This window comes from Zootoca vivipara, chromosome 8 (genome assembly GCF_963506605.1).
Source record: "Zootoca vivipara chromosome 8, rZooViv1.1, whole genome shotgun sequence".
NCBI classification, from domain to species: domain Eukaryota; kingdom Metazoa; phylum Chordata; class Lepidosauria; order Squamata; family Lacertidae; genus Zootoca; species Zootoca vivipara.
In genome coordinates, this window is record NC_083283.1 from 31,384,910 (window position 1) to 31,411,180 (window position 26,271).

The following is a 26,271-nucleotide window of genomic DNA, read 5'->3' on the forward strand; positions in this document are numbered from 1 at the left end:
GTGTGTGTAGTAGTTGATAAAAGGTAGGTGAAACTGTTGTTATGGTTAAAAAGAAATTCAGAAAATATTTATAGATCTGAGTAAACTACCATCTTATTTATTGAGGTATATGCTATGTATGAAAATATTGTTTACCCAGAGAACCTGCATAGAAACATTTCCTGTAGAACGTATTATTGCTATGAAATCTCTGGACTTTGATATAGTTAGGATACACCAGGGATGGATCTACTATGGAACTAATTAAGCTTACGCTTCAGGGCCCCTAATCCTGAAGGGGTCCACGTTGCTTAATTTGGGGGGGGGGGTCTAGTAGACTCAATTTGAGTTGCATGATTCAAATGGATCATTTTATTTTTTTATTAATACACACAGCTGCAGTCTGTGCCTTCCTCTGCTCATCCCTTTTCAATCCCCTCCTGGTTCTGAGAGACAGTGGTGCAGGAGACAGTGGGGAAGCACCTGGCCCTTCTGACTTTCTTCTTCATTCTCTGGAAGCTGCCCCTTCCTCTGCCTCTTGCCTGGTCCAGTTCCCCACAAATCACAGCCCTCCTTCCCGCGGTGCACACTCGTCAGTGTCATGCCAGTCCCCGACACCAACACTATGTAACACCTCTGCTGAGGGAGATTTACTGGCTGTCAGTATGGTACTAGCCACAGTTCAAGATTTTGGTTTTAGGTATTTACAGACCTAAGCAACTTGGGACCAAATTATCCAAGGGACCACCTTGTCCTATATAACCCTGCCCAGCAACTGCACTGCTCACAAGGGCCACTGCCAAGAGTATCACCTGCCCCATGGGCACAGTTGTACTAGAAAACAGCCTTCAGTGCTGCAGGTCAAACTCTCTAAAATCAGTTACTTGAAGTTAGACAAGCACATAGCATCTTGATACTTAGGTAGCTGCTGAATAAATTTAAGACCCCATAAATTTATGGAATATTAACCGGAACATCGTATAATTTGTTGGATTTTTAGCATATTCAGTACGTTTCTTTGTATTTTATTGCACACCACATCAGTAGCATTTGGCTGCATTTTATAATTCTGCAAAATAAAATGAAAAATATTGTGTTAATAATTCCACTTCTTTGAATTATTATATGTACAGCTGCCTGTAATGCTTGTTTATGTCAAGAGTCTTTAAAGATGTGGGTACAGTAAAACCTCGGTTTATGAACACCTCGGTTTACGAATTTTTGGTTTACGAATGCTGTGGACCCATCTGGAACGGATTAATTCACTTTCCATTACTTTCAATGGGAAAGTTCGCTTCAGTTTATGAACGCTTCAGTTTATGAACAGACTTCCGGAACCAATTGTGTTCATAAACCGAGGTACCACTGTATTTTCAAGGCCTCACTAATGCTACAGTTATGAGTCCCTCTAGTGGTTTATATAGGTAGAGACATCTTAGCAAACCCTTGTTGCGTTCCTTGATACTCTTTTCAGGATATTCAATTTTTAACATTTGAGACCAAAGAGGTTTTCAGGTACACCAAAATCTTAACCCTTTCTTAACCATGCACTCCCCCAGCAATTTAAGAACTGTTCCATCTGCACAGAAAGCTATAGTTAATGGTTCTGAATCCTGGCTTGTTTGGATAGTCATTAACTGTCGTTCCTGTTACATCTGAAATGGAAAACTACAGTTAATGGGGCTTCCTGAATTGTTTCCCTGCTTGAATAAAGGGTAAAAGAGCTGTGTATGGTTGCAAGGAGTTCATGCATATGTTGGCTTAATTTGATTTTCCAAAGATGACCAAAAGACTCTTTCGTATGATTAAAAGCAAGCCTTCAACTAATCAAAGATCGACCAAACATCACCCCATTTATGTAAATTCCTTTTGTAACCAACTCCAGTTTTATTCATTTTAATCAGTGTTCCTTTCACTGAACAAACTACTTTTAATGAAGAAAAAAAGTGCTCTAGGATTTTGTATCCTGGATTCTATGAAAGAATTATCAATAGCCTGCACGTATACACACATTTTATTCAGAAACATCTACTTCCCTTCGCTGGATTCTTTTGATTCTTCAAAGTCAAACGTGAAGGGCTTGTCATAACCCATAAGGTGATTATAGTCTTCAGGATATTGAAAAAGCATAGGGTTAACAAGCATTGATTTCGTTTTAGCATAAAACGTCGTGAACATCTTGCTGATGTCGGGAACCTTCACATCCTTTTGATGGAACACGGTTTTCTTTTCCGACAAAATAACATTATACGTAATAGCTGTGTAAGTGTCTGTTTCAGGCTTATGGTACAGGCGGATAATGTAACCCTTTGTAATCAAATGCAGGGTAACGGGAGTTACAAATGTAAAGAATCCTAAAACGCTATAAAACATAACTTGCAAGGGAAGGTTGTCGACAACCACACCAGTTTTGTAGAAGATAATAGGTATCATGCTGAGACTAAACATGCTGGTAGAGTAAGAGAAGAACTTCACGCCTGCAAGAGAAAGACAAATTAATATTTAGAGACTGGAAATAGCTTGTGAGTCCATACATTCCCACCATGCCTTAGCATCCTCAGAAGGGCAGCTGTTACCATGTTAGACACTAAAGGTAAAAGGGACCCCTGATCATTCGGTCCAGTCGTGACCGACTCTGGGCGCTCTGCGGCGCTCATCTCACGTTATTGGCCGAGGGAGCCGGTGTACAGCTTCCAGGTCATGTGGCCAGCATGACTAAGCCGCTTCTGGCGAACCAGAGCAGCACATAGAAACGCTGTTTACCTTCCCTCTGTAGCAGTACCTATTTATCTACTTGCACTTTGAGGTGCTTTCGAACTGCTAGGTTAGCAGGAGCAGGGACCAAGCAATGGGAGCTCACCCCGTCACAGTGATTCGAACCGCCAACCTTCTGATCGGCAAGCCCTAGGCTTAGTGGTTTAACCCACAGCGCCACCTGCGTCCCTTCATGTTAGACACTCCCCCCCAAAAAAATCATTTGAATGTTGTTTAACCCTCTCAGAGCAACAATTCCCAGCACCCTTAACAAACTATAGTTCTTATGATTTTGGGGGAGGGAAGCAGAATGTGCTTTTAAATGTATTGTGTGTATGTTTAGGAAAGTTTTTAATGTTTGATGTTTTATCATGTTTTTGATATTCTGTTGGGAGCCACCCAGAGTGGCTGGGGAAAACCAGCCAGATGGTCAGGGTATAAATAAATAAATAATAATAACAATAATAATAATAATAATTATGCAGCCCTGGGTTACAGAGAGTGACATATTGCCACTAGGGCTGTTCCACCTGGCCTTTGCATATCAAAGACCAGAAGAAGCAGTGCTCCACTGCTGACACTTCCCCCAGGTATCAAATTCACTTGGGAAATCCTCAACTGCCATAGAAGCAAGGCATTCTGACTTATGTCCCTTACACGAGTTTCTTGTGGACAGAGGGTCCCAATTCCCAGTGAAAAGTAATTTTAAATACTTCAGAGTGTTCAGAACCAAAGCATAACAAGACACCTAACCCTTATATACTCACCTAGCACTGCCCTTGCCATATTTCCACGATAAACTAATCTGCCATATTCAGAATCTTCATGCAGGGAGGATGTGCTGAAGCTGCGAAGAGGCTGCACATGGAAAGATGGAACCTGCAGCAAAAACAGATACACATGTATTTGATTCTACATGCACCGTTCACTAAATCACACGGGAAGAATATGGCTCATCATGGCTAACAGTGCATCTGATGAGTAAACTATCCACCGCCTGTCACTTGACCCCATTCAGAATTAAAGCGAGCACTCCCGGGACGACACTACCACTAGAAAAAGAAGCGCTCCACGCGGCAGCACCTGCTCGCTCGCGACGATCGCGGAGAGAGATCCCGGGGCTCCACGCCACCCGACTCGCGGCCTGCATAGGGGAGCCACGGAGCGCTGGCCCGACTCCAGGACTCCAGGACGCTTCTCGGTAAACAGGAGCGCATGACATCTCCCGGCGCCTCGCAGCCACAGTCGGAGGCTGGGCGCGCGAAGGCGAACCCCAGCCCGGAGCAGCATCTCCTGCACCCCACGCGAGGCGTCCTCCCCTGCTTAAGTCGGATCCAGGGCAAGCAAAGCCGCCGCCTCGATCCTTCCCCTTCCGGTGCAGCTTGGCCGGGAAGGAGGGGCTGGGAGCCGGCTCGCCTTTGCTCGCTTCTCACACGTGAATTTCAAGCCAGGCGTTCGCTAGGAAAGCGGAATCTTTGGTTACAAACCTGCCTGGAATTTTGGCCGTTTAGGTGGTAAATCGGGATCTGTTAGTACATCTGCAGCAAAGATTCTTTCGTTCGGACAGCAGCAGCAGCAACACCCCCGCTCCCGCCCCAGAATCGTAGAATCATAGAGCTGAAAGAGACCACAAGGGCCACCCAGTCCAACCCCCTGCTGTTTCTGGAAGGGATCCTAAGCTCAAGATCCGGAGAGGAAGCACAATGGGGCTCAATTGCGAGTAAACTTTATTAATTAGATTTCTATTCCACCTTCCCACCAAGTGGTGCTTTGGTCAGTGAAATACAAAGTAAAAAAGTGAAACATAAAAACAAGTAGGTATAACATTAGTAAAATAATGTTTTACTATTTATCGAATTTGAAAGGGGGGGAGCCAGTTGAGCAAATTGCACATTAATAGAGAACAAGAGGCCACAAGCACATGCAATTGCACTGTTTTTCGTAACATTCTGCATGGGTTCCAAAGTTTCCCATCATGAATTCTGTTTTTAGGGCAAAGTAATTTTATTCCACAACAGGGCTGTAGCTACAGGGCTATTTTATCTATGGTCTTGAATTGGGAAACTCTCTCCCCAGGTTGGCATAAATAACAAAGGTGGATAATGATGATTATTATTAATAATAATTTATACCCCTCCCATCTGGCTGGGTTTCCCCAGCCACTCTGGGTGGCTCCCAACAGAATATTAAAAACACAATAAAAGATCAAACATTAAGAACTTCCCTAAACAGGACTGCTTTCAGGTGTGGCGCACGTCATTTGAAACAGACACCAGGTAGCATAAACATGATTATTATTATTTCAAATTAATTATTATTCATTTTTTAAAAAGAACAACAAACATAAACACAAACAAAACACAAAAAATTCTTATACAACCTCACTTATTTCTTTTGCATCATGTACGGACTTCCCCCGCCCCCACCCCCACCTGAGGTTCAATGTCCATCATCATCTTTAGCAGGTTCATCCTCTATTCCTCTAAAATCTTAAACTATATATCTCTTTTAAAAAATTAGCCTCAATCCTAATACAAAATCTTGAAACATACCGAAAACCTATCTATACTTCCCTAAGGTATTTTAATGTTACAATATTTTTTCAGATAAATTCTAAACATCTTCCAATCTTCATCAACCTTCTCCTCCTCCTGGTCATGGACTCTCCCAGTCATCTCAGTGAGTTCCATGTAATCCAACATCTTCATCTGCCAGTCATTTATTGTTGGCATCTCTTGTGTCTTCCAATGCTTGGCTATTAACAGTCTAGCAGCTGTAGTGGCATACAAAAAGAATGCACAGTCTTTTGGGGGGATTTCTTCTACAATTCCAAGCAAAAAGGCCTCTGGTTTTTTTAACAAAGGTGTTCTTAAGCACCTTTTCAGTTCATTATAAATCTTTTCCCAGAAATCTTTTATCTTGGGGCACGTCCACCACATGTGGTAAAAGGTACGTTAGCTTCCTTCTTGCATTTCCAGCATTTGTTATCAGATACACGATGCATTTTTGCTAATTTTACAGGTGTTAAATATCATCCATACATCATTTTCATCATATTTTCTTTCAAAACATTACATGCGGTAAATTTCATACCTTTTTTCCACAATCTCTCCCAATCATTCAACATAATATTATGCCCCACATCTCTTGCCCAATCATGACTGATTTCAGTTGTTCATCAGCATAAACATGATTTGAGGTGGCCTAAGACTTTTTCAAAAAAGCAGTGGCATTTAAATACTAAGTTCCTTATTTGTAGACAAATCAGTTGTTTCCAGGAATAACATGCTTGAGGGATTTGGCTGGACATTTTGCTTGGCAATAGTATTGTGTTCACTGCAGCATAAATGTGTGATTTTTGATGGCCCAATATTTATGGTGGGATGGATAGATACTAAAATCTCATTTCCTTAATTGCATTCCCCAAACAGCAAAATAAAAAATAAAAGAATGGGAGTATTTCAGCTTAACTTCTCTAAACTTTGTTTTAGCAGTTGCAGAGCATTTAAATGGGGGAACTTGCTTCTGTTCAGAAGAGGACCATATTGCACTGAAATACCAAGTGAAACTGTGCCTACAGCCACTCCACTATGTGAGTGAATGATACGTGAATGATAGTGTTACAGCAGAGACTGAAGTGAAGAAGTTAGGGTTGGATTAGGACCAGGAAAACCAAAGTTCAAATCGCTATGAAGCTCACTGTAGACTTTATGCCAGTGATTTTCTTTTTAGCCTAACCTACCTCATAAATAGTTGTTTTCAGGATAAAATAAGTGTGGGGCAGGGAATAATAATAATATACCGCCATCCTAAGGTTGGGATAAAAATGGAACAGATCTTAGTGTTTAAAATCTTAGCACAAGCAACAGAATAAAATAAGAATATACCTCACCCATACAACTGGGTTGACCTAGCCACTTATTAGAATCACAAAGCCTTATAAGATGTGATTTAGAACCCTGACAATGTGACACAATTTCAGAATCCACTATGCCCCTCACCAATTCTGCAGAATGGTCCGTCTCAGAAAGCAAGTTCATTTGAAAAGCCAGTATGAAGTAGTGAATGGAATGCTGGGATTTGGGGTAGGAGTATTCAAGTTAAAATCTTAGCTCAGCTATAAATATTACGTGGGCTTCAGTAAGTCATAAACCTGTCCTAGAAAATGTTGAATACAAAGTAGGAGAGGCCCCAGAGTTCCTTGGGAGTGCATCACTGGAGAACAATAGACCATATTTTCTACAGATTTTCTACCACTAAAAAATAAACACCTGGAAACTTTTAAAAATATATTAGTGGTTTACTTAGAACGCTAAATCATACTTCAATCATATCAACATTTACAGTCTAATTGAAAAAGCACTTAACTTCGAAGTAATATTAAACTCTATAGGATTTATGGGAATTAAGTATTGTAATTAAAGGCAACCATCTTTAATTGTGCATTAAGTACAGTATATTAACAGTGCTTCCTATATATTTCCACTCAGAAGTTAGTCCCCCTGCATTTAGAGTTGTAGCTAAGTATTGGACGATTCTATGAACTGCAATGGAGTCTCTGTGTAAGGTATTCTACAGAACATCAGGGAAGGGAAGTCTATGGTAGGTAATGTAAGCTATACAAGCATTAGGCAAAAATAGGCATACTAGGAATCTTTTATATACATACAAAATGTGCTCTACATAGTAAGAGCAATGGTGCAATGATGAATTGTTAATTCGAGAAAGAAAGAAAAGGCCAATGGACCAATTTACTGAGGAATGAACTATTTTCCAATTCTGAGTTGGTGCTTTTTGTCCTGCATAAAATAAAATCTGATAAACCTTCTCATCCAAAACAGTATGCTAAATATTGGAAGCCTCGTAGCAATCTACTGTATGTTAATATGCAACTAAATTATACTCAGAGGAGACCCACTGAAATCAATGAACTATTCTGGCAGGTCTACTCTGAGAGTTATTTTGTTGGATACCATCCATAAGATTTCCCCCCGTTTGTTACATTGGTTGTTTCTTGATAGTTAGTTTTCAGTTAACTTAAAATAATTAGGCCTTGCCTTCTGAAGACATTTCTCATATTATTTTTGCCCTCCATACTCAAATTGTTTAAGACGCACAATTGCCTGATTCAGTAACTGAGTGCCTCACACACTTTGCGCTTTCCTGATGCTGCAGGAAAAGCCTCTTTTTTTGAGTTTTCCTCCATTTGTTGCATTTCAAAGTTCAGTACAAGACACAAAAAACAGTTCAAACAAACACATATCTAAAATTTAATCTTTAAGACAACGCTTGAGTCTTAGCCTGCTGTTCCATTCTCTCCACAGCATTCTTCAAGCATTCTTCATCTTTGAAGAAGTACACCCACAGTTTTCTTTCCATCTGTTGTAATTTATCATTCTCCAAAACCTTCTTCTTAGCCTTTATATCAGCAAGAAAATCCACAATAAGCAGATTCAGTTTATTCAACAGAAATTCCTGCTGTTGAAACTGCTCAGTCAGTTCCTAAATATGGGGACAAATGCAATAAGATCAGTTTATGTGTACTCTAAATACAGGTTGAAGTAGAAAACCACCACACTATCTCCTTGCAAACTTCAGCAGCTACTAGCCATACATTTTTAAAGTTTGCTCTTTTAAAAAGCCAAAAATTTATTACCTAGATTTATTACCTAAATTATTATTATTTAGGGAAGCTTTTAATGTGTGATGGATTTCTGTATTTTAGAATTTCTGTTTTGTTGGAAGCCACCCAGAGTGGCTGGGGGAACCCGGCCAGATGGGCGGGGTATAAATAATAAATTATTATTATTATTATTATTATTATTATTATTATTATTATTATTATTTGGCTCAGCTGTCACCAAGCTGTTAGTTGTGGTTGCCATAAACCCTTTCCTCCTGAGCCCCTTAAACTCATGTAGAGAACTCACAGGGGCCAGTTCTTGCAGGTTCCAATTAGTTTTCAAAAAGAGAGAAACTGTGCAGGATTTGAGATGGTTTTGTCTTCTCCGAAGCCATCAACTCTTACAAAAAAAATCAGCTTCTGGCTAACTAGGTGGTCAGAGCTAAAAGGTAGATCCTGTGGCACCCATCAAAACACGGACAAGATGGGAAAGCTTGATGGTATGACAAGTTCCAGTGCTGGATGTAGTCAGAGAAAGGATCCTGCCTGGGTTGGAGCACAGACAGCACCTCTGTCCTGTGGTGGCTGAGTAGTTTGGAACTTAAGAAGAGATGGAAGGTGCTGGCCAGCTATCCTGCACTCCCTATTCCTACAGCCATGTGTCCAGTTCTAGCTTAAGAAGAGAGTATATACCAGAGCTCACTACCCCCTGAGCCTCAGCTGTTGGCAGTGAATGTGGTCAAACAGCAGAAAGGGCAGACCTGGGCTAGAGTGTTCATGCCAGTAATTATTCAGAAGTTCAGGAGTATTCACTTCTGTCTGCCTTGTTCGTGGAGGCCTACTGTAAATAGCATGCAGATTTCTTGGTGTTCAATATGAAAAGGATAAAATGATAAATATTATCAAGCACACTATACAAGTAAAATCAGAACTGATCCTAATCCAGTTACTCACCAGGTTACTAAGACAGACCCTTTCTCCTCCACAGTACATAGAATTGCGAAGTGAGCCTAGATCAACATCCATCTTTGACAGAAGAATTTGTTCTTGGTTAGATACTAATTGATCAACCACTGACATTGTGTCTAGATGTAATTTTTCAGCCATCTGCTCAATGCCTTTATATGTTCTGAACAACTGTTTTGAATTATTTCCTTCCAGAAGTTGACACAGCCTTGAAAACAAGAAATAAGATTTGCTGATGTACAAGAAAGTTTCCAAAAGCAGCCTGAATACACAATAAAGGGGGATCAATGCAATTATTTCAGTAAAACTCATTTATAGAAACTGATTGTTCATTTAAGTATGGCAGCACAACAGTAGCTTTTGTTTTCTCTCTGTAACTGTAAAACAGTTGCAGAAAATAACAAAATTATGAGACCAGAGTTGGTCCAATTAATTATCTCATATACAGCCCATTACACAGCAAATAATTGTTGCAGGTTTGGCTATACTAGAGTTGCACACATTCTTAATTCATATGAGAAACCACATAAGTTATCCCAACCCCAAAATAAGTTAAATCCAATGATTTAAATAGGCTTCTGCATGATTCTGTATAGGTTCAGTTAGCATGACTTCCTAATTTGATAATCAGCTTAAGTGCAAGTATCCAGGCCTAAAACCTCAATTTGGCTCATAAATGCTTAAGCTTGTGAGAAGGCATGCCTCCATACATCAGAAGCAGCTGAAAACATTCCAAGGCCAGGAACATTTATGTGTATAAAAAATTAAGATAATCAGCAAAGGCCAACCCAATACATTCCAATAGTTATGCTGGCTCAGAGTGGTTATGTTTTTGAAAAACTCACTGATTTCAATGGAACTTAGTTCCACATTTAGGATTAGTTTTCCACAATAGACTTCAATTAATACATTCATAATTCTATCAATAATCAGCTGCTTACCTCTGTGCAGTAGTATCTTTTGAATCAATAGTGTTTCTTGGTATTTTATGATGGGATATTGATGGCTCTGACATTGTTTCTAGTACCTGCACCAAAGTATTACTGCTCTGTTTCAGATCTTGTACTATGCTTTCTAGAAGACTGTTATTATCCCTAAGTTTTCTCAACTCAATTTCATAAGCCAACTGAAGAAGTTCAAAGGATGCCTTCTGTTTGATCAACTGATTACAAATTTGATCTTGTCTTGATATGTAGTAGTCCTGTCGAGCAATCTGTAAATCAAAGTCACCCCTCACCACAGGCATATTCAATAGCTCTGCATCCTCCTTTATTAGCAAAGGTAGAGTTTCATTGTTTATTTGAGCCAGGTGCTTTTTGAGTTTTGAAATGTCGCTGTTCAGGCTAGAAATTCTGGTTTCAACATTTTCCTTTCCAGGAGTCTGCAAACAAACAAACAAACAAACAAACAAACAAACAAACAAACAGATCCTGTAAACCATACGCTTCTACTGTCTCCCTTCTGTCACTAACAAGTTCCAAATTCAGATACAGATCTTTTTTAATAAAGGCAGAGAACAAATTTTAATAAATAAAAGATTCAAAATGTTAACTTTAGGAATTAGATAACAAGTGGAATAGTTCTCTAGAAAATAATACTAATAAGGCTCAATACCTCAATAATTTTATAGCCATCAACAATAAACCTGTAATGCCATTTTAGTTACAGTCTCATTAAATAAAAACTGATGAAGTGTGTGTGTGTGTGTATGCTTTTTTAAAAAATAGCCTGGTGGTTAAAATTAAAATAGAATTTTAAAAAACGTAAAACTGACTCCACATTGACAGGGTAGACTCCAACTGTCATGGCACTCACACACCAACTTCTGCTCATACAACAGAACTTCTCCTTTCTTTCCAGGGAACAGGAACAATGGCTTTGTTGGATACACCCCAGATTCTTTATATCTGTACAGTGCCACAAAGTCCGGTTGTGAAATAATAATAATCTTCAAGACATACCTTCTTTAAAGAACAAATATGATCCTCTGCCCACTGGAGACCCGATTTCATGCTTAGATTCTTAGCTTCTTGTTGAATCAGCTGATGCCGAGCACAAACATAAGCCACCTGCAACCTGGTTAGCTCTTGCCTGTCCTCACATACATCATTGCTCTCATCAGAAGTAAAAGAATTCCTTATATCTACAAGCTGGAATTTTTCTTCATTGGAACTTTCAACCAACTCAGATATACCTTGGAAAAATTGTTTCTTTGTATACAAAGTAAGGGCTGCTGTGCTTTGTTCTTCTTGACACAAGTATTTATCTAAGGCAAGTTGGGCTAAAAGGACAGGAGCAGGGTCCAATTCTTGTTGTCTGGATGCAACAGCAAAGAAAGAGGTCAACTTTCCAATTTTTTGAGTAAGACACTGCAGCTCATTGTTTATCTTTGTATTCATGGCATTGAGAATTCCTTGTGCCTCTTTCAGGGTTTTAGGTTTTTCCTCTCCTGTGTCTTTCAGCTTCAGGCACAGAATGTTATTGGCTGAGGCCACTGTTTGAAGCTTGTTCCGACGACGGCTTTTTAGGTGTTTCCTTTTTTGAAGGGTCTGAAGCTCATCCTCTAATATTTTAAGGTTTTCTTCTTTGTCTTCATCACAACTGTTGGTTTTAAGTTCAAGAGATTTACATGTCTTCAGAGCTTCATCTAGAGCATCCTCTTCTAATAGTGGGTTTGTTGATTTAAGGAGCAGATTAAATGACTGCAGCTCTTCTTCAGATAAGGTATGACTCTCATTCAACGTTGTACAAAACCATTCCAGAAATGACTTATCTTCCAGCGTTTCAAACAGCCAGTCAAAGTCTTCTCCATTAAGAGAACCTGCCTTTGGATAGCCAATCCTCTTTAGAGTTTCAACAAACTTGGGACCGCAGTCCATGATTTCAAGATGTCTTCAACCTTGGATATTTGCAGAGGCTTGTCAATAGGCTTCAAAAATATCTGTAGCAAACGAAAGTATAGAATGATAAACAGAAAATATACTTTTAAGTAAAGTTCTGCAAAAAAAAAAAGACAAACAGAACATACAAAAAATACAGTAAACTACAGTACAGTGGTACCTCGGTTTATGAACACAATTGGTTCCGGAAGTCTGTTCATAAATTGAAGCGTTCATAAACTGAAGCGAACTTTCCCATTGAAAGTAATGGAAGGTGGATTAATCTGTTCCAGACGGTCCACGGAGTACTTAAACTGAAGCGTTCATAAACTGAAGCGAACTTTCCCATTGAAAGTAATGGAAAGTGAATTAATCCGTTCCAGATGGGTCTGCGGCGTTCGTAAACCGAAAATTCGTAAACTGAGGTGTTCATAAACCGAGGTTCCACTGTATATGTTTTTCACTGGCTAGATAGAATATATATAATTTTGCATGTTGATTACAAACTAGCCAACCCATAGTTGCCTGTCATCACTATGCAGAAAAACACTGTAGCAATTGCTTAATAATAATCTCACCTGTGTTGTAGAGCTGGCAGTAAAAAATGCTGGTTTGCTGCACTAGCTTCCAGGCTAGGACAGCAAGAAGCCCCAGTTGAGCCCACTGCATCACACAATATGGCAGCAGAGTCTGCACAATATTCAGCAGATCCTGCATGCTCAGCCCCTCCCTGCCCCAAATCACCCTGCTTTGGGGGATTCTGCTGATTACCACTGGTAGGAATGCTGCCAGAGAAATGTTGGTGGAATGCTGTCCATCTCCTGTTTGGGTGCGTGCACTGGGACATTCCTCACTCAGAGGTAAATCCACCAGAGTAGAAGAACTTCCTACTAAGGAAGTTACAGAGGGGTAGCCATATTAGACTTTTTAACTTTTGCCAACATATTTTATTGTGGCTGAAGCTTTTGTGTGTCAGACACCACCAGATCAAGTGTGGCACGGCCTAGTCAGCTGCTGGTGGCCTCAAGAGGATTAACTTTTTCCAGATGTCAAATTCTCCAGAAGGCTGGCTCCTGTCTCAACAAAGGCAGAATACTTACCAGTTACATGTGTTTGAGAGCACACCCCATCACATTCAATGGCAAATCTCGATTAGCACCACATCCATGCATGTTTACTCCCAATGAAGTACAGTAAGCCCACAACTTACCCTCTTTTAACTTGTACGTATTCAGCTTTACACACTTGGCTAAAAAAGAAATGGAAAGGGTGCAAGCATCCAGCAAAAAAAAAAAAGAGAGACTTTGGCAATCCCACCCGCCATTGAACCCAATGTGATTTGACAGTACAAGATGTTGGCTTTAGATGTGAACCCCAGAACGTAGCCCCCACATTAGTGGTGGGCTTACTGTATGCAAAAGGAATACAGCTCTGGACGACAAGCTACTGCCACAACAGCAGTGCAGGCCTAGGCACACACACCTAGTCAGAGGGAAGTCCCACATTGTTCAACGGGGCTAACTCTAAAGTACGTGTGCAGTGGGTTGCAGCCTAGCAACGCAATCCTGTGCATGACTGTAAGTCTCTCTGGCTCCAAGGGGGCTTGGCCTCTCAAGTTTGTCCAGGATTGCAGCTTTAAAGATGCAACTCTGTACATATCCTCTCAAAAGTAACCCACTACTGGGTTCAATGGCAGCTTATGCGTGCACGGAACTGCAGCCTAACTCTGTCTAGTCTTTACGGTGCGACGAGGCTCGTTTCCTTGTAGGACTGCATCCAACTAAGTTACATTCGGAGCAGATCTACTGAAATCAATGAACCCAAGTTATCGTGGATCCATGGATCTACTCTGCATTGAACTAGCCTGTTTTTTGTTTTGCGCAAAAGAACCAAGGCAGCTGGTGGTGCCTTCCCCCGCAAACCCAAACCCCTCTGCTCGACTTACTTCCGAGTAAAGTTTGCAGAAGATCGGCCTCCCGGCAAGCCAGATATCTGCTCACGTAGGAGCGCCGAGATCCGATAAAGGGCATCCAACTGCCGCTACGGTTTAGCGGGCGCCACTGGAGGAGGATTCAAACCGCCTTCTCGCGGCGGCTGACATCCTTCAAAGTCTCGCGAGAGCAGCTCAGCCCTTCCGGGTGGCGAAACCGCGCGTCACTCAGCCGGCCGCTTCTTCCGCTTATAGGGGGTTCCTGTATCTGTCTTTTACCTCCCGTGGGATTCGACTGACGGTTGGGCTTAAACGGCGCGGCGAATTACCGCCACTCCGATGTGTGTGCATGGGCGACTGGCCCATCTGAAGTATCTGAAGAAGTGTGCATGCACACGAAAGCTCATACCAAAATAAAAACTTAGTTGGTCTTTAAGGTGCTACTGAAGGAATTTTTAAATTTTGTTTCGACTCAGACCAACACGGCTACCTGCCTGTAACTGGCAATTTCTAGTGAAGCAACCTCTTGCGAACTACGTTTCCCAGCATGCCACGGGCACGCAGAAGGCTGGGGTTTTCCCGGGCCACTATTATACAAATTGCGTAGACTGAAGGATGAGGAGCGCATGCCTTTTTTCTGTAATAGCATAGCTTTAAAATCCCGTGACATGATTAAACTGGGCTCATAAATGTAAGACTGAAGCCGTCCCCCTGTCATTTGCATAGATAGAACTTGCGCAACTAAGGAAATCCCACAGGAGAAATTACCAGGAACTGTGGCCCCGTGATCCCAAGAATGCAAATATCGAGTTTTCCCCCAATAAAGCGATGGGAGTTGTTTATATTGTGTATGCTTTATTTATAAACTTAAAGCGCTATAGCGACACTCCCATTGCCTGGAAATGGGATGTTCCTTTTACTTGTCTGCCATTTCTCTTCTCCACCTGCAACGCAAAAGTAACACAGGTCCCTAGAAAGGATAGAATCCCCTGGAGCTGTGGTTTGACAAGCAGCGTATCATTCATCCGTCCCCGCCTTCAAAAAGTACAAGTAAATATACAAGATCATAGCCTCTCCAACTCAGATCTTATTTTCCTGTAGGGAAAGCGTAACTCCCTTCCATTAAAAAGTTCTGGTGGAAAAGCAAAGACACAGTCCACAGTTATTACCCAACACTGAAAATGGAGGAGGCAGAAGTAGCTGGAGAGCAATTTACGACGGCGCTGCAGTGTGGTTCAGTGTTGTTGGGAACACACAATACACCGAAGCCACCCTTTTTGTGCGACAAAGGAGTGGTCTAGACTGCTTAATTATACAATACATCGAACACACTCCTGTTTCGGATTTTCAGCGACATTAAATAAAATTTTTAAATTGCCTAGATCAGATTTCATAAAGGTAGCCGTGTTAGCCTGCGGCTTCTGGAACCTTAAACTATAGATACAAACTTTGGACTGCAACTCCCAACATTCCTGATCATTGGGAGTTCAGCAACATGTGGAGGGCTACAGCTACACATTGTTTAGTCGTTTAGTCGTGTCCGACTCTTCGTGACCCCAATTACCCTGCCTCAAAGACGGCGCCGCCTTGTTATTGTCGAATCAGAGGGGAAACTACAGGGGGCGCTACTTTAGCCTTTCTCTCCCCTCCCTCTCTCTATGGTTTTTCGTACGCGTCAACTTCGGAGACCGGAAACCGGTGTCTGTGACCGAAAGGAAGTGGTTTCGGGCGGAGAGGGGGGGCGGTTGTCCCGGCTGGAACCGTGAGGGGCCTGAGAAGCTACTCGGCGAATATCTTTCGGGCGCTGGCAGGGCAGAGGTGAGCGGGGACGGGAGCACCAGCGGGTGGGGCCGACCGGCAAACCCATTCCTTCCCTTTTCGCGTGTTGTGACTGCCGTCAGGGACCCTTTCCCCCCCGTCCTGTTGACTTTGGGAAGAGGCCGGGTGAAAAGCAGGTCCCGTTGCGACCGAGGCGCAGCTGAGCCTGAGGGAACCGAACGCGTTCGCTGTGCGGCGCTTTTCTGTCCGCAGCGGACAGTCCGCTCTTAACTGCCCTGCTACAGAGAGCTGCGCCGTCCTCGCCTAACTTCGTTGGCCCCCGTTTCTCCACACCGACTCGCCCCCCGAAAACTCTTCCGTTTGCCTCAGACTGTTCCCCCTGTCGTCGCCGCCGCCCCATATACGAAACAGCCGGCCCACTTCTGTCGAAAGAGCCCAGGGCCACCTCAGTCCACCGCCTTGAGGAGGAACCCAAAGCTACATCCACAGAACAGTCTCCATGCGGCCTGCGCTTTTTTCATCCCACATGATCTCGCGCCTGGATTTTCCTCACACTGTCGCGCTTCTTTTTCTCATCAATTAAAACCCGAGTGTACCCAGATTTCAGTGTTGCTTGGTTTCTAACACTTCTTTTCCTAAAACCACCGGGTAGGGGGATCTTCATGTCCCAAGTCTTGGAAAGCAGGCTGTCTGTGTGTAGTTTAGGCATGGAGCGTGTCACCTGAAATCAGCCTTTATTTATGCAACGAATCCCCCTGTTTTTCAGCCTCGGTTCCCAAGTGGCTCTTGCTGTTATTTTAAAACAGCTTATGACACAAAACAACCTGAATTAAAATACAGAAGTCGAGTTATTTCCACCCCCGCCTAGCAAAACAAAGCAGTTTTTTTTCTTGTTTTAAAAATAGGTTAACAGAGGGACCAGGTGAATAGGCAGAGAAACAGAGTTGTGTGTGACCACTAGAAAGGACCTGGTATCCATCTTTGTCGTTCAAGGTGCAGATATCAAGAGCCTAGTAAATGAGGGGAGCTCACTTCATGACTTTAACTGTTCTGGTCCAGAGCTCCTTTGATGTAGCGCTTGCTGCATCTACAGTATTCTAAAGGTCACAATATAAGTAGATCTTAATAATTTTCTTTCAGAAGTTCCAGGACTTCCTCTTTTCATATAATTAATCTTAATGATGTTTGTGTATGAGTGGGCATAATTTTCATTGCATTGCCATAAAAATAATGAATCACATGTTTTGGGACACAATTAGCCAAATTCCAGTTCATTGTTTGTGGGTGAATTAATCAGCAATCAAAACAAAACTTATTTCAGATGTGCTTGAGAAACACTGAGTTAAAATTATTTTTTGTACCAGGTAGTGGGGACAGTTTTTACAGTAGACATACATATAGGAGCAGTCCTTATACAGTACACAAGAAACTGGTGCATGGTAAACCCAGCTTAAATTAAACCTGCATAAATTACACCAGATCCAATATTCATTCCGAAAGGCTACTGCTGGCTGAGCTGGCCTAAGCCTGACAGAGGGAGAATAAGCCTTTAAATTACTGCTTGGGGTAAAGTTCCCATTTTGCTAGCTTAATTTACAATGGGTTGTCAGGTCCATGACTAAGCCCAAATCCTCCCTCTCTGGTCCTCCCCCCACCACACCCCTGGAATACCCCATTCTCAGGGCTTATGCTATTTTAAGATCTGCAAGGGAAGCTCAGTTGCTAAATTCCAGCTGGGAAGTGGAGATATGCCAGTGTACCTCTGAATGACCCAAGGATGGGGGAGTTAAGGTGGCATAGCCTTACAGTCATGGCAACCTGCAGGGTCAGTTGGAGATCTGCCTGATCATAATGACACTCATCCCATAATCTTCAGTGGCCCAAATATTTTTTTCAGTTACAAATTTGATGAAATTCCAGTTCTTATTTACTGGTAGTTTGTTTCTAAATTTCATTTCAGTTGATATTTATTATAGCATGTAAACAGAATATTAATCAGTGTGCTTGTATGCTGATTATTCAAAGAGACCTTCATATGCTTCCCTCCCCATGATAAATTCAGCAAAGCTGCTCTTAGAAAATCTGCTGCCTAAGTGTTAAATAGCTGTTGGTATCCAGCAACCTTTTGAATAACTACAATATAAAGCTTGTACCAGCAGATCTGCTTGCAGTGTTGGGTGGGGAATTGGTAGGCTGAATAAAAGAATGTTAGGAGATACACAGTGTGGGAAAGTAGCAGATAACAGATTCTTATATCTGGAAAACTATGCAAAAAGCTTGGTGGATGTTATGCTACTTACAACATATAAACGGTTTATATTCTAAAGGTCAAAACTCCTCTTTCTGTTGTCTTTTAACACTGTCAACAAAATTAAAGAAGGCATTGTCTTTTATCTTTGATGTTCTTCCATAAAATAGTTGGCAGAACAATTAAATATCTCTTTAGAAATGTAGTGGGGGGGACCTTTTATAGAGTTGTGATAAATCATGGGGCACACCTAATCCTTTATAATGTATACAGGAAACAAAAGGGGCTTCTCATAAGTTTTTGGGATGACATGATATAGCAACCATAAATTACATCATCCATGAAAATTTGCAGGCTTGTGCTTGTTGTAAATAACCTTCCCTCTTCTGCTCTGTTATTTCTTCCCCATAAGTTGTCAGATATTATTCCTTTGCAATGATGGAAAGTTTTTGTGTTTTTTCAAAACATGGGTGTAACCAAGTATGGCGTTGATCATTGGTGGGAGTGAAATGTTCAGTAGCCAATATGTTAGCTAAGAACTCCATTGAGACTGGGAAGAGACATTATAGGAGTGGCATGACTAGGCAGGAAAGTGGGGCCAAGACCCAAAGAAGGGTAGGTCAATCATTTTTAAGTGTTTTTAAATGGTGGTGTGTTCTCTCTTTGGCTGATTTGTGTTATAAGGTGGTAGTGAATCAGTTTTGTGTGTTTGTGTTGCATTTTTCTTCACTGCAGCACCAATGCTGAGGGATCATCCAGAATTTTTTTTGGGGGGGGAGGGGAAGTTCCACTGTGAGCCAAAGTCCACTTGTGCAACAGTGAATTTTGTTGTTTTGCTTAACTTGTATTCTTAAATAGTGAAGGAAGTGACTATAAAGTAGATTCCAATCCCTATCTGTGCCCATTGTGATTGTCCCTTCTTCCATTGTGTCTTCCCTTGCACCCTGAAAGAGTGCTTACCGGCTCATAGGAAGTACCGGTATAACTTGTCTCCATGAAATAATGTTTATTGCTACTTCTCAGCAAAAATAAACCCCAAAGCACCTAACTAATATAATTTAATAAAGCATTCAAAATGAAAACATATTTTACTGTTTGTTTGTTTTAGTATTAAATTTGTATTATGAAAAAATCCATTTGACTATAGAAGCTAGATAGAATAAAAGGCATTCACCTACCTACAAAAGCAAATGATAAATCAGTCCTGTTGGACAATAGAAAACTAGTACATTTTAATTACATATCGTCTGTGGAAGTTTTCAGTGTTTAATGTTGAATTATGTTTTCACTATTTTTTGTTGGGAGCCCCCCAGAGTGACTGTGGCAACCCAATCAGATGGGTGGCATGTACATACACATGCGCGCGCGCACACACACACACACACCACCACCATCATTATTATTGTTATTATTATATTTGGAACTGGACCTCCCCAATGAACTTAAGGGAATGAGTAGTTATTTCTGGGAGGGCCAGTGCCTTGAAAAGTGACCTTGACTATTTGGACAAGTTAAGGATCAATATTTTGAGTTGAGCCTGGCAACTTGTATCCAGTGAAGACCCTTATATGCTATCTTGGCTTTCGTTGGCCAACATCTGGGTAGCCTTATTCTGGGCCATTGGAATTTTCCTAACTGTTTTCAAGCAAAGCCCCACATAAATCATATCACAGTAATCTAGTCTTGAAGCTTAAAAAGGTATGTATGAATAATTCATATTAAACTTACCTCTTTTGGAGTGAGAATCAGGTTCAAGCAGGACCTGAGGAAAAAGTAGTTGCAATAAGCCAAAAAAATACTTTGGTAGAAAGCCATTGTTAGGCATGTATTCAGACAGTGCCCCCAAACGGTAGTTATTAGTTAACCTATCTAATTCGATCTGCGATCTGAATTGGAGTCTTGTGGCCAAAAAATACCCAGATGAGATTATGAGGTTGTTCCTGGAAATTGTCATGGGATTGGTTTTAAGGAGTTTTGGGTGACCTTGATCTCATACTTGTTGGTACTGATTAATGAAAACACTGGTCTACATGTGGTGTGGTAATGTGGCACAGCAAACATAGCTGAGTCATGTTTTTATTTAACTTTAATATCAGCTATAGAAAGGACTGCCATTTATGACCTTTTACATTGCCACCAATCCACGTATTTTGCTTTTAGTAATGAACTTAAATGTATATATACTTTTCTATTTGTTTTCAGATATTATCGAAAAGGCTCTAGGGGCAAAGAACCAACCATCTGATAAGAAGAGATGGGTAAGTGTACCATGAAAAATATCCTTGGTAACAACCTTTGCTTTTTAAGCATATAATGAATGCCTAGTTTTATTTTCTCCATGTTTTGGCAAAATGTTTAATGATATTTTGAAAGCAACAATGCAGGATAGCTCAGTTGGTAGAGCATGAGACTCTTAAGTGCGGGTTCAAGACCCATGTTGGGCAAGGAAATTCCTTCATTGCAGGGGGTTGGACTAGATGACCCTCATGGTTCCTTCAAACTCTACAATTCCATAATTACTTGTAGTGCTTGCATACGTAACTCTTTTTTCTGGAATACCTCTTAGCACAGATCAGACTGAGATCTGCTTAGTGTTTGCAAAGTGGCTGCTTTATGTCCCTACAAACCAAGCCTAGGGAGTTCTAGAGTATACTTGATAACTGGCTAGAGTGAATGGGGCATTTGGGGGCAAGGGAAGAAACAGATCAAGGCTGAAATCCTATAATCCCTTGGAATAAATGACATTGCACTCATTAGGACTTAATTATAAGTAGATATGTCCAGCATTGTACTATAAAGCTAATTTCTACTTCAGTGTTTAATGCATGAAATTGTATATTTATTTTACAGCTAGCTTCTATCAAGGAAGAGTTCCAAATGACATGTACTATACCAAAAAACAAAAGCCATTTGGTTGAAATAATGCACTAGCCACCTCCAACTGCTTTCTGTTAATTTCTATCAACAATGCTAAGATGAAGGAAGTATTTCCCTTGTTTCTAGTGAAGTTGCTAATCTTGCATTTTTATATTGATATAATAGGAAGTTAACTGAGTTTAAACATCAATGAGAAAACACTTCAGTAGTTTCAAGGATTTCAGATTAGTAGATCAGCACCCATCCAATGTGAATAGGTGCTGAGCAACTAAGGAGATAAAAGTTAGAAGAAGAGTCCTGCTGGATCAAAAGAAAGACCTAGTTAGTTTAGCATCCAGTTTCCACAGTGACTAGCCAGATGTCTGTGGCAGTGGTAGGTAGCCTCTGACAACCATGTCCTTAAGTCTAGCCAACTAGGCCTGTTCCAGCAGATCCCACTCACTTCCTAATCATCCCATGCCATTTTATGGAGCTTGGAGATAAGCCCTTAAAATGCAGGCAGAGCTGTCTCTTATGTCCAATCTCAGTGCTAAGATTGGAGATAAGCCCTCTGCCTGCTCTTTCAGAGTAAAAGGCAGTATTTCTATTAACCCCAGCACCAAAGTGGGGGTGGAGAGAAATGCTACCTTCTACTTTTATCTCTGAGCTTAGCACACTGGTGCTTATCTTCCAGCGCTGGAATAAAAGTGGCTGAAAAGATCCCCTTGCCTGCTCTTTAGATATCCTCTTTTATTCCAGCACTGGGGTAAAGAAGCCTGGAAATCCTGAAAATGTATTTATGTGTGCCTGCATGTCTGGTGTATTAATGTCTATGTGTTTGTCTGCATGTGTGTATGTGTGGGAGAGAGGGGAAGAGTGCTGTGTACATGCATGACTGTTGCATATGTGTTTGTGACAATGAGAGAATAGAAGTACATGCATTTTTCTTTGGGGGGTTTGTTTTTCCCCACATTGCCAACTCAGACCCCACCAGTGTAATATGAAGTTAGGATTTTTTGCCCCAAAGTCTATCACTTTACACCTAGTTGCAGTGAATCACATTGACCGGGAAAAGGCTATAGCTTAGTGGCACTCCAATTTCTTTGCATGCAGAAGGTATTAGGCTCAATCCCTGGCATCTCCAGGTAGGACTGGGGAAGCCTGTCGTCTGAAACCATAGAGAGCTGCTGCCAGTATGTGTTGATACTGAGCTAGATGGACCAATGGTCTTGCTTGGTATATTGTAGCTTCCTATATTTCTCCCATCCACTTCACTGATCACTCCTAACTCCAGGTCATTCATGAACAAGTTAAGTATCCCAACATAGAACCTTGCAGACATGTTTCGCATCCCTTCATTGTGAGAACTGTCTGTGAATTCCAACTCATTGCTTCCTATTCTTTAACCAGGTGCTGATTTCACAAGAAGATCTTTCCTCTTATCTCACTACTACTAAGTTTAACCAGGAGTCTTTGGTCAAAAAGTTATTGGAGCACTTTGACTGTGTTGCTGTTTCTAGCATTCTTGCATTTCTTAATTTACTGTTCTTAATTTAACATATAATTAAACATTTAAATGAAAGTTAATACTTTCTCATTTATTTATTCATAAGCTTTCTAACATACATGAATTGAAGTAGAATAATAATTGTGTATTATAGATGGAGAAGAGAAGACGTATGGGGGCTGTGAAGGCCCTGATGCTATGTATGTGAAATTGATATCCTCAGATGGCCATGAGTTCATTGTTAAAAGAGAGCATGCACTCACATCGGGAACAATAAAAGCTATGTTGAGTGGTCCAGGTAGGTTCAATAAAGTGTAGCATGCATTTGGATTTGATTGTGGTTTTCTATGGCTTGTGATGTGGGCCCTAGAATAAACCAATTTTTCAACTTCTTAATTAAAGAAGCTCACTTTTCTTCTTCTTTTTTCATTTCTATGCCTGTCAAAGGTAATGTGGCCAACAACTTGATGTACATGAAACATTAAACATATTTTGTAATCTAAGCCTTTATCTACACTGACCACTTGAAACACCCTTGCACACCACTGTGTTTGAGTACCAAAGGCTAGTATCTTATTTCAGCTAAGATTTCACTTTTTTCCTCTTTGCTTCTTTAAGTGGGTGATAAACCCAAGAGGGCTAAAATAGTTGATTTGATCAATGACATATTTTGCAGAAAGAACAATAGACTCTGCATACGTCATTCATTCTTGTTGTTACAGTATTATGAGTAACAATTCTATAACAATGTACATGGTACTTTGCAGAGAATGAGAGGCATGAACCTTCTAGATATCAGTGAAAGGGGAAATGACAGGAAATCTCAACTTTTCATTAAAAAATAGACATAGTAGGTAACAATAAAATCCAGTTCATAATAATAGATAAGCTGCATCCCAAAAAACATTGCCTCCCAAATTAGGCTTAATTACAGTTCTATATGAGGACTAGTAAATTGTGCCAAAGTCTTCATAGAGAAAGTAAAGAAAGTATGAAGGAAACATGAGAGGTAGCATCATAGAGATATTTTGGGAAACTGTTCCAGACATAAGATAAGGTGAAATCATTTGACGGAATAATCACAGGCAGGGATGTGTTGAGATACAAGAGACATACATATTAAAACCAGACTTATTGTCAAATTTTAGAGCTATTTTTAAGTACTTATATGATGGCTTCCTTAAATTAACTGGCATATAAGGATATATTTATTATGTCACCTTAAAATTTGGTCTGGACTTCTAATATAAAGTTTTAAGAGGAAAATCCAAAGTAGATTAACATTTGCAATGCTCAATCCATGTCTTTTTCTATAAGCCCTGTGGTTTGAGAAAACTGTTGGTCCACAGGCCAAACTTGACCTGCCAGGGGTTCGAATTTGCTCTGTGAGGGTGTTTTCCCCAAACAGGTTTGACTTAGCATTTTATCCAAACCCAGGCTTGTGGTTTGTCACGTTTCAGAACAAACCTTGGCTACAGCTCATGACTTTTGAATGTAATGCTAAGCCAAACCATGGCTTAGCTCAGGATGGTGTGGGGAGGAGTGAAGCAGCCAAAATTTATCCAACAAGTACCCTCATTCTCTCATTCTTGCTTAGCGTTATATCATCATCATTTTATTTGCGTGCCACTTTTCCATAGTTAAAACCATGCTCAAGGCGGTTTACAACATAAAAAGATTTACATAATCACAAACATAACAAAACTAGTTATCAATACATAAAACTAGTCATAAATTTTTAAAAAATCTAAAGTACAGAACCAAACTGAAGCAGGGTCACCGATGTGGAAATTAAATATCACTTCTCAAAATAGAATCAGTAGAATCCATGACAGCCAACCTTCTCCTTAACCAACTTACTGCTTTTTTTTGGCGTAGTCCTCTGTGATAATTTTTAGATTGTATGTAAACAATGGCCAGGCTCCGAAGACCTAATTTAAGTGTACTTGAGGGTTCCCATGCACCTGAAGTGTGTGACTAGTTCCTTTTTCTTTGAACAGCATTTATTTGTCATGTAAAAAACTCCTGTTAGAACTCCCCTGAGTTTTCAGAAGCTACTTTTTCTGTGACATGTTCATGTATGTGGGGTGGAGTTGGGTGAGAGGTTACCATCCAAGAAAAAAGAAGTCTGGAATCCCTTTGGGTGCCCAAAACTAACCGTCATTCTTTGTACTAGTGCTGAAAAGGGCACTGCCTGATTAACTTGTTTTTACAGCTTCTGTCGTGTTCAAGATTTCACTCTGATCAGCCCACTAGTACCTTTGCAAGTGAAAACTCTCATAAGAGCTGGTTTTGTAGGATAAATATTGTTAAAATATTCTTCCAAATATTCATAAAATAAAAATATTGTTTCTTTAGCTGGTCAAAATTGAAGTAATTTTAAAGCATATAGGAGACACAGCATGCTTAAAATGCTCAGGTTCAACTGGCAAAGAACTCTACCAAATCATACACAACGTTTTTTTGAAATGTTTACTTGCAGAAAGATCAGTGTGCTCATTTGTCTTTTTTATGTACACAGGACAATTTGCCGAAAATGAAACAAATGAAGTGAATTTCAGAGAGATTCCTTCCCACGTCCTATCCAAAGTATGCATGTATTTCACCTATAAGGTTCGCTACACTAACAGCTCTACAGAGATCCCTGAATTTCCAATTGCACCTGAAATTGCACTGGAACTGCTGATGGCCGCAAACTTCTTAGATTGTTAAAGTAAATTATAATAAAAATGTAAACCTTTTTTCCTCCCAATATTTAATGCACGTAGTTCAGTTAGTAACTTTTTCATATGGCATGTTCTGTATGTTTGGTTAAGAAGTGTAATGGTCACTGCAGAGGCTATTGTTCACAGTGATTTTGCATAGGAATCATTCATGCTCTGTTTTTGTTTTGCTGCTTACACAAGTAACAGACTTCTTACCAACTGACAAATAAACATGCTAATTTAGTGGACGACTTTGCCCTATCCTTTTTGTGATGACAGAACTCTATTTTTCATGCTCTTAACCCACTGAAATAAGAGAAGTGCTTTCTGAGAGCAGATCTCAGCTAAGACTCCAATTCTGTATCAACTTAGAGTATGCCCCATTGAGTTCAATTGGACTTACTTCTGACCAGGATGCATTGCAGATATCTTTTTTTAAGGTTTCTTTTTTGCTTTGTCTTTTATGTTATCTCAATTTTCACACTGTTCTGATTAAATTGATTGCTCTCTGATGGTAGTTCTTGCGATTATTATACAGTGGTATCTCTGGTTACGAGCTTAATTTGTTCCGGAGGTCCATTCTTAACCTGAAACTGTTCTTAACCTGAGGTACCACTTTAGCTAATGGGGCCTCCCGCTGCTGCCGAGCCACCGGCACACGATTTCTGTTCTCATCCTGAGGTAAAGTTCTTAACCCAAGGTACTACGTCCGGGTTCGCAGAGTCTGTAACCCAGTGTTTGTAACCTGAGGTGTTTGTAACCTGAGGCACCACTGTATAGTTATGCTTGCAGGTGTTAATTGTGATGTTTTTGTGTTTTCATTTTCCTTGATTTTTTTTCTAATGTTGGTAGGTATTATTACATTCATACAGTAGTCTATTGTGGCTTTTTCCACTGTTGTAAGTCATTTTTACGCCCAGTATGTTTTTAAATGCACTTACTGATGCTGTAAAAATGATGATTCACTACTGCAATGTCAAATGTGAAAAATGGGAACCTCTAATTCCATAACATAAATTGTATTTCTTAATTAATTCAACTTGGG

General features: G+C 40.5%; 3 protein-coding genes across 3 annotated transcripts; 1 reads left to right on the top strand and 2 right to left on the bottom strand.

The window, feature by feature from the left end:
• Positions 1-1,105: 1,105 nt before the first annotated feature.
• TMEM70 (transmembrane protein 70) lies at positions 1,106-4,066 on the bottom strand. Its single transcript, XM_035125397.2, has 3 exons — positions 3,817-4,066; positions 3,501-3,612; positions 1,106-2,456 (listed from the first exon to the last, which is right to left on the bottom strand). Exons 1-3 carry the CDS (start codon positions 4,021-4,023, stop codon positions 2,008-2,010), a joined length of 768 nt encoding a protein of 255 aa, XP_034981288.1. The 5' UTR covers positions 4,024-4,066; the 3' UTR covers positions 1,106-2,007.
• Positions 4,067-5,184: 1,118 nt separating this feature from the next.
• HAUS3 (HAUS augmin like complex subunit 3) lies at positions 5,185-14,794 on the bottom strand. The gene is made up of 5 exons (XM_035125395.2): positions 14,147-14,794; positions 11,284-12,263; positions 10,264-10,703; positions 9,311-9,530; positions 5,185-8,235 (listed from the first exon to the last, which is right to left on the bottom strand). The coding sequence occupies exons 2-5, from the start codon at positions 12,199-12,201 to the stop codon at positions 8,011-8,013; spliced, it is 1,803 nt and encodes a 600-aa protein (XP_034981286.1). The 5' UTR covers positions 12,202-12,263; positions 14,147-14,794; the 3' UTR covers positions 5,185-8,010.
• Positions 14,795-15,810: 1,016 nt separating this feature from the next.
• Positions 15,811-25,736, top strand: ELOC (elongin C). The gene is made up of 4 exons (XM_035125393.2): positions 15,811-15,949; positions 20,361-20,416; positions 22,676-22,819; positions 25,043-25,736. Exons 2-4 carry the CDS (start codon positions 20,413-20,415, stop codon positions 25,231-25,233), a joined length of 339 nt encoding a protein of 112 aa, XP_034981284.1. The 5' UTR covers positions 15,811-15,949; positions 20,361-20,412; the 3' UTR covers positions 25,234-25,736.
• The last annotated feature ends 535 nt before the right edge of the window (positions 25,737-26,271 follow it).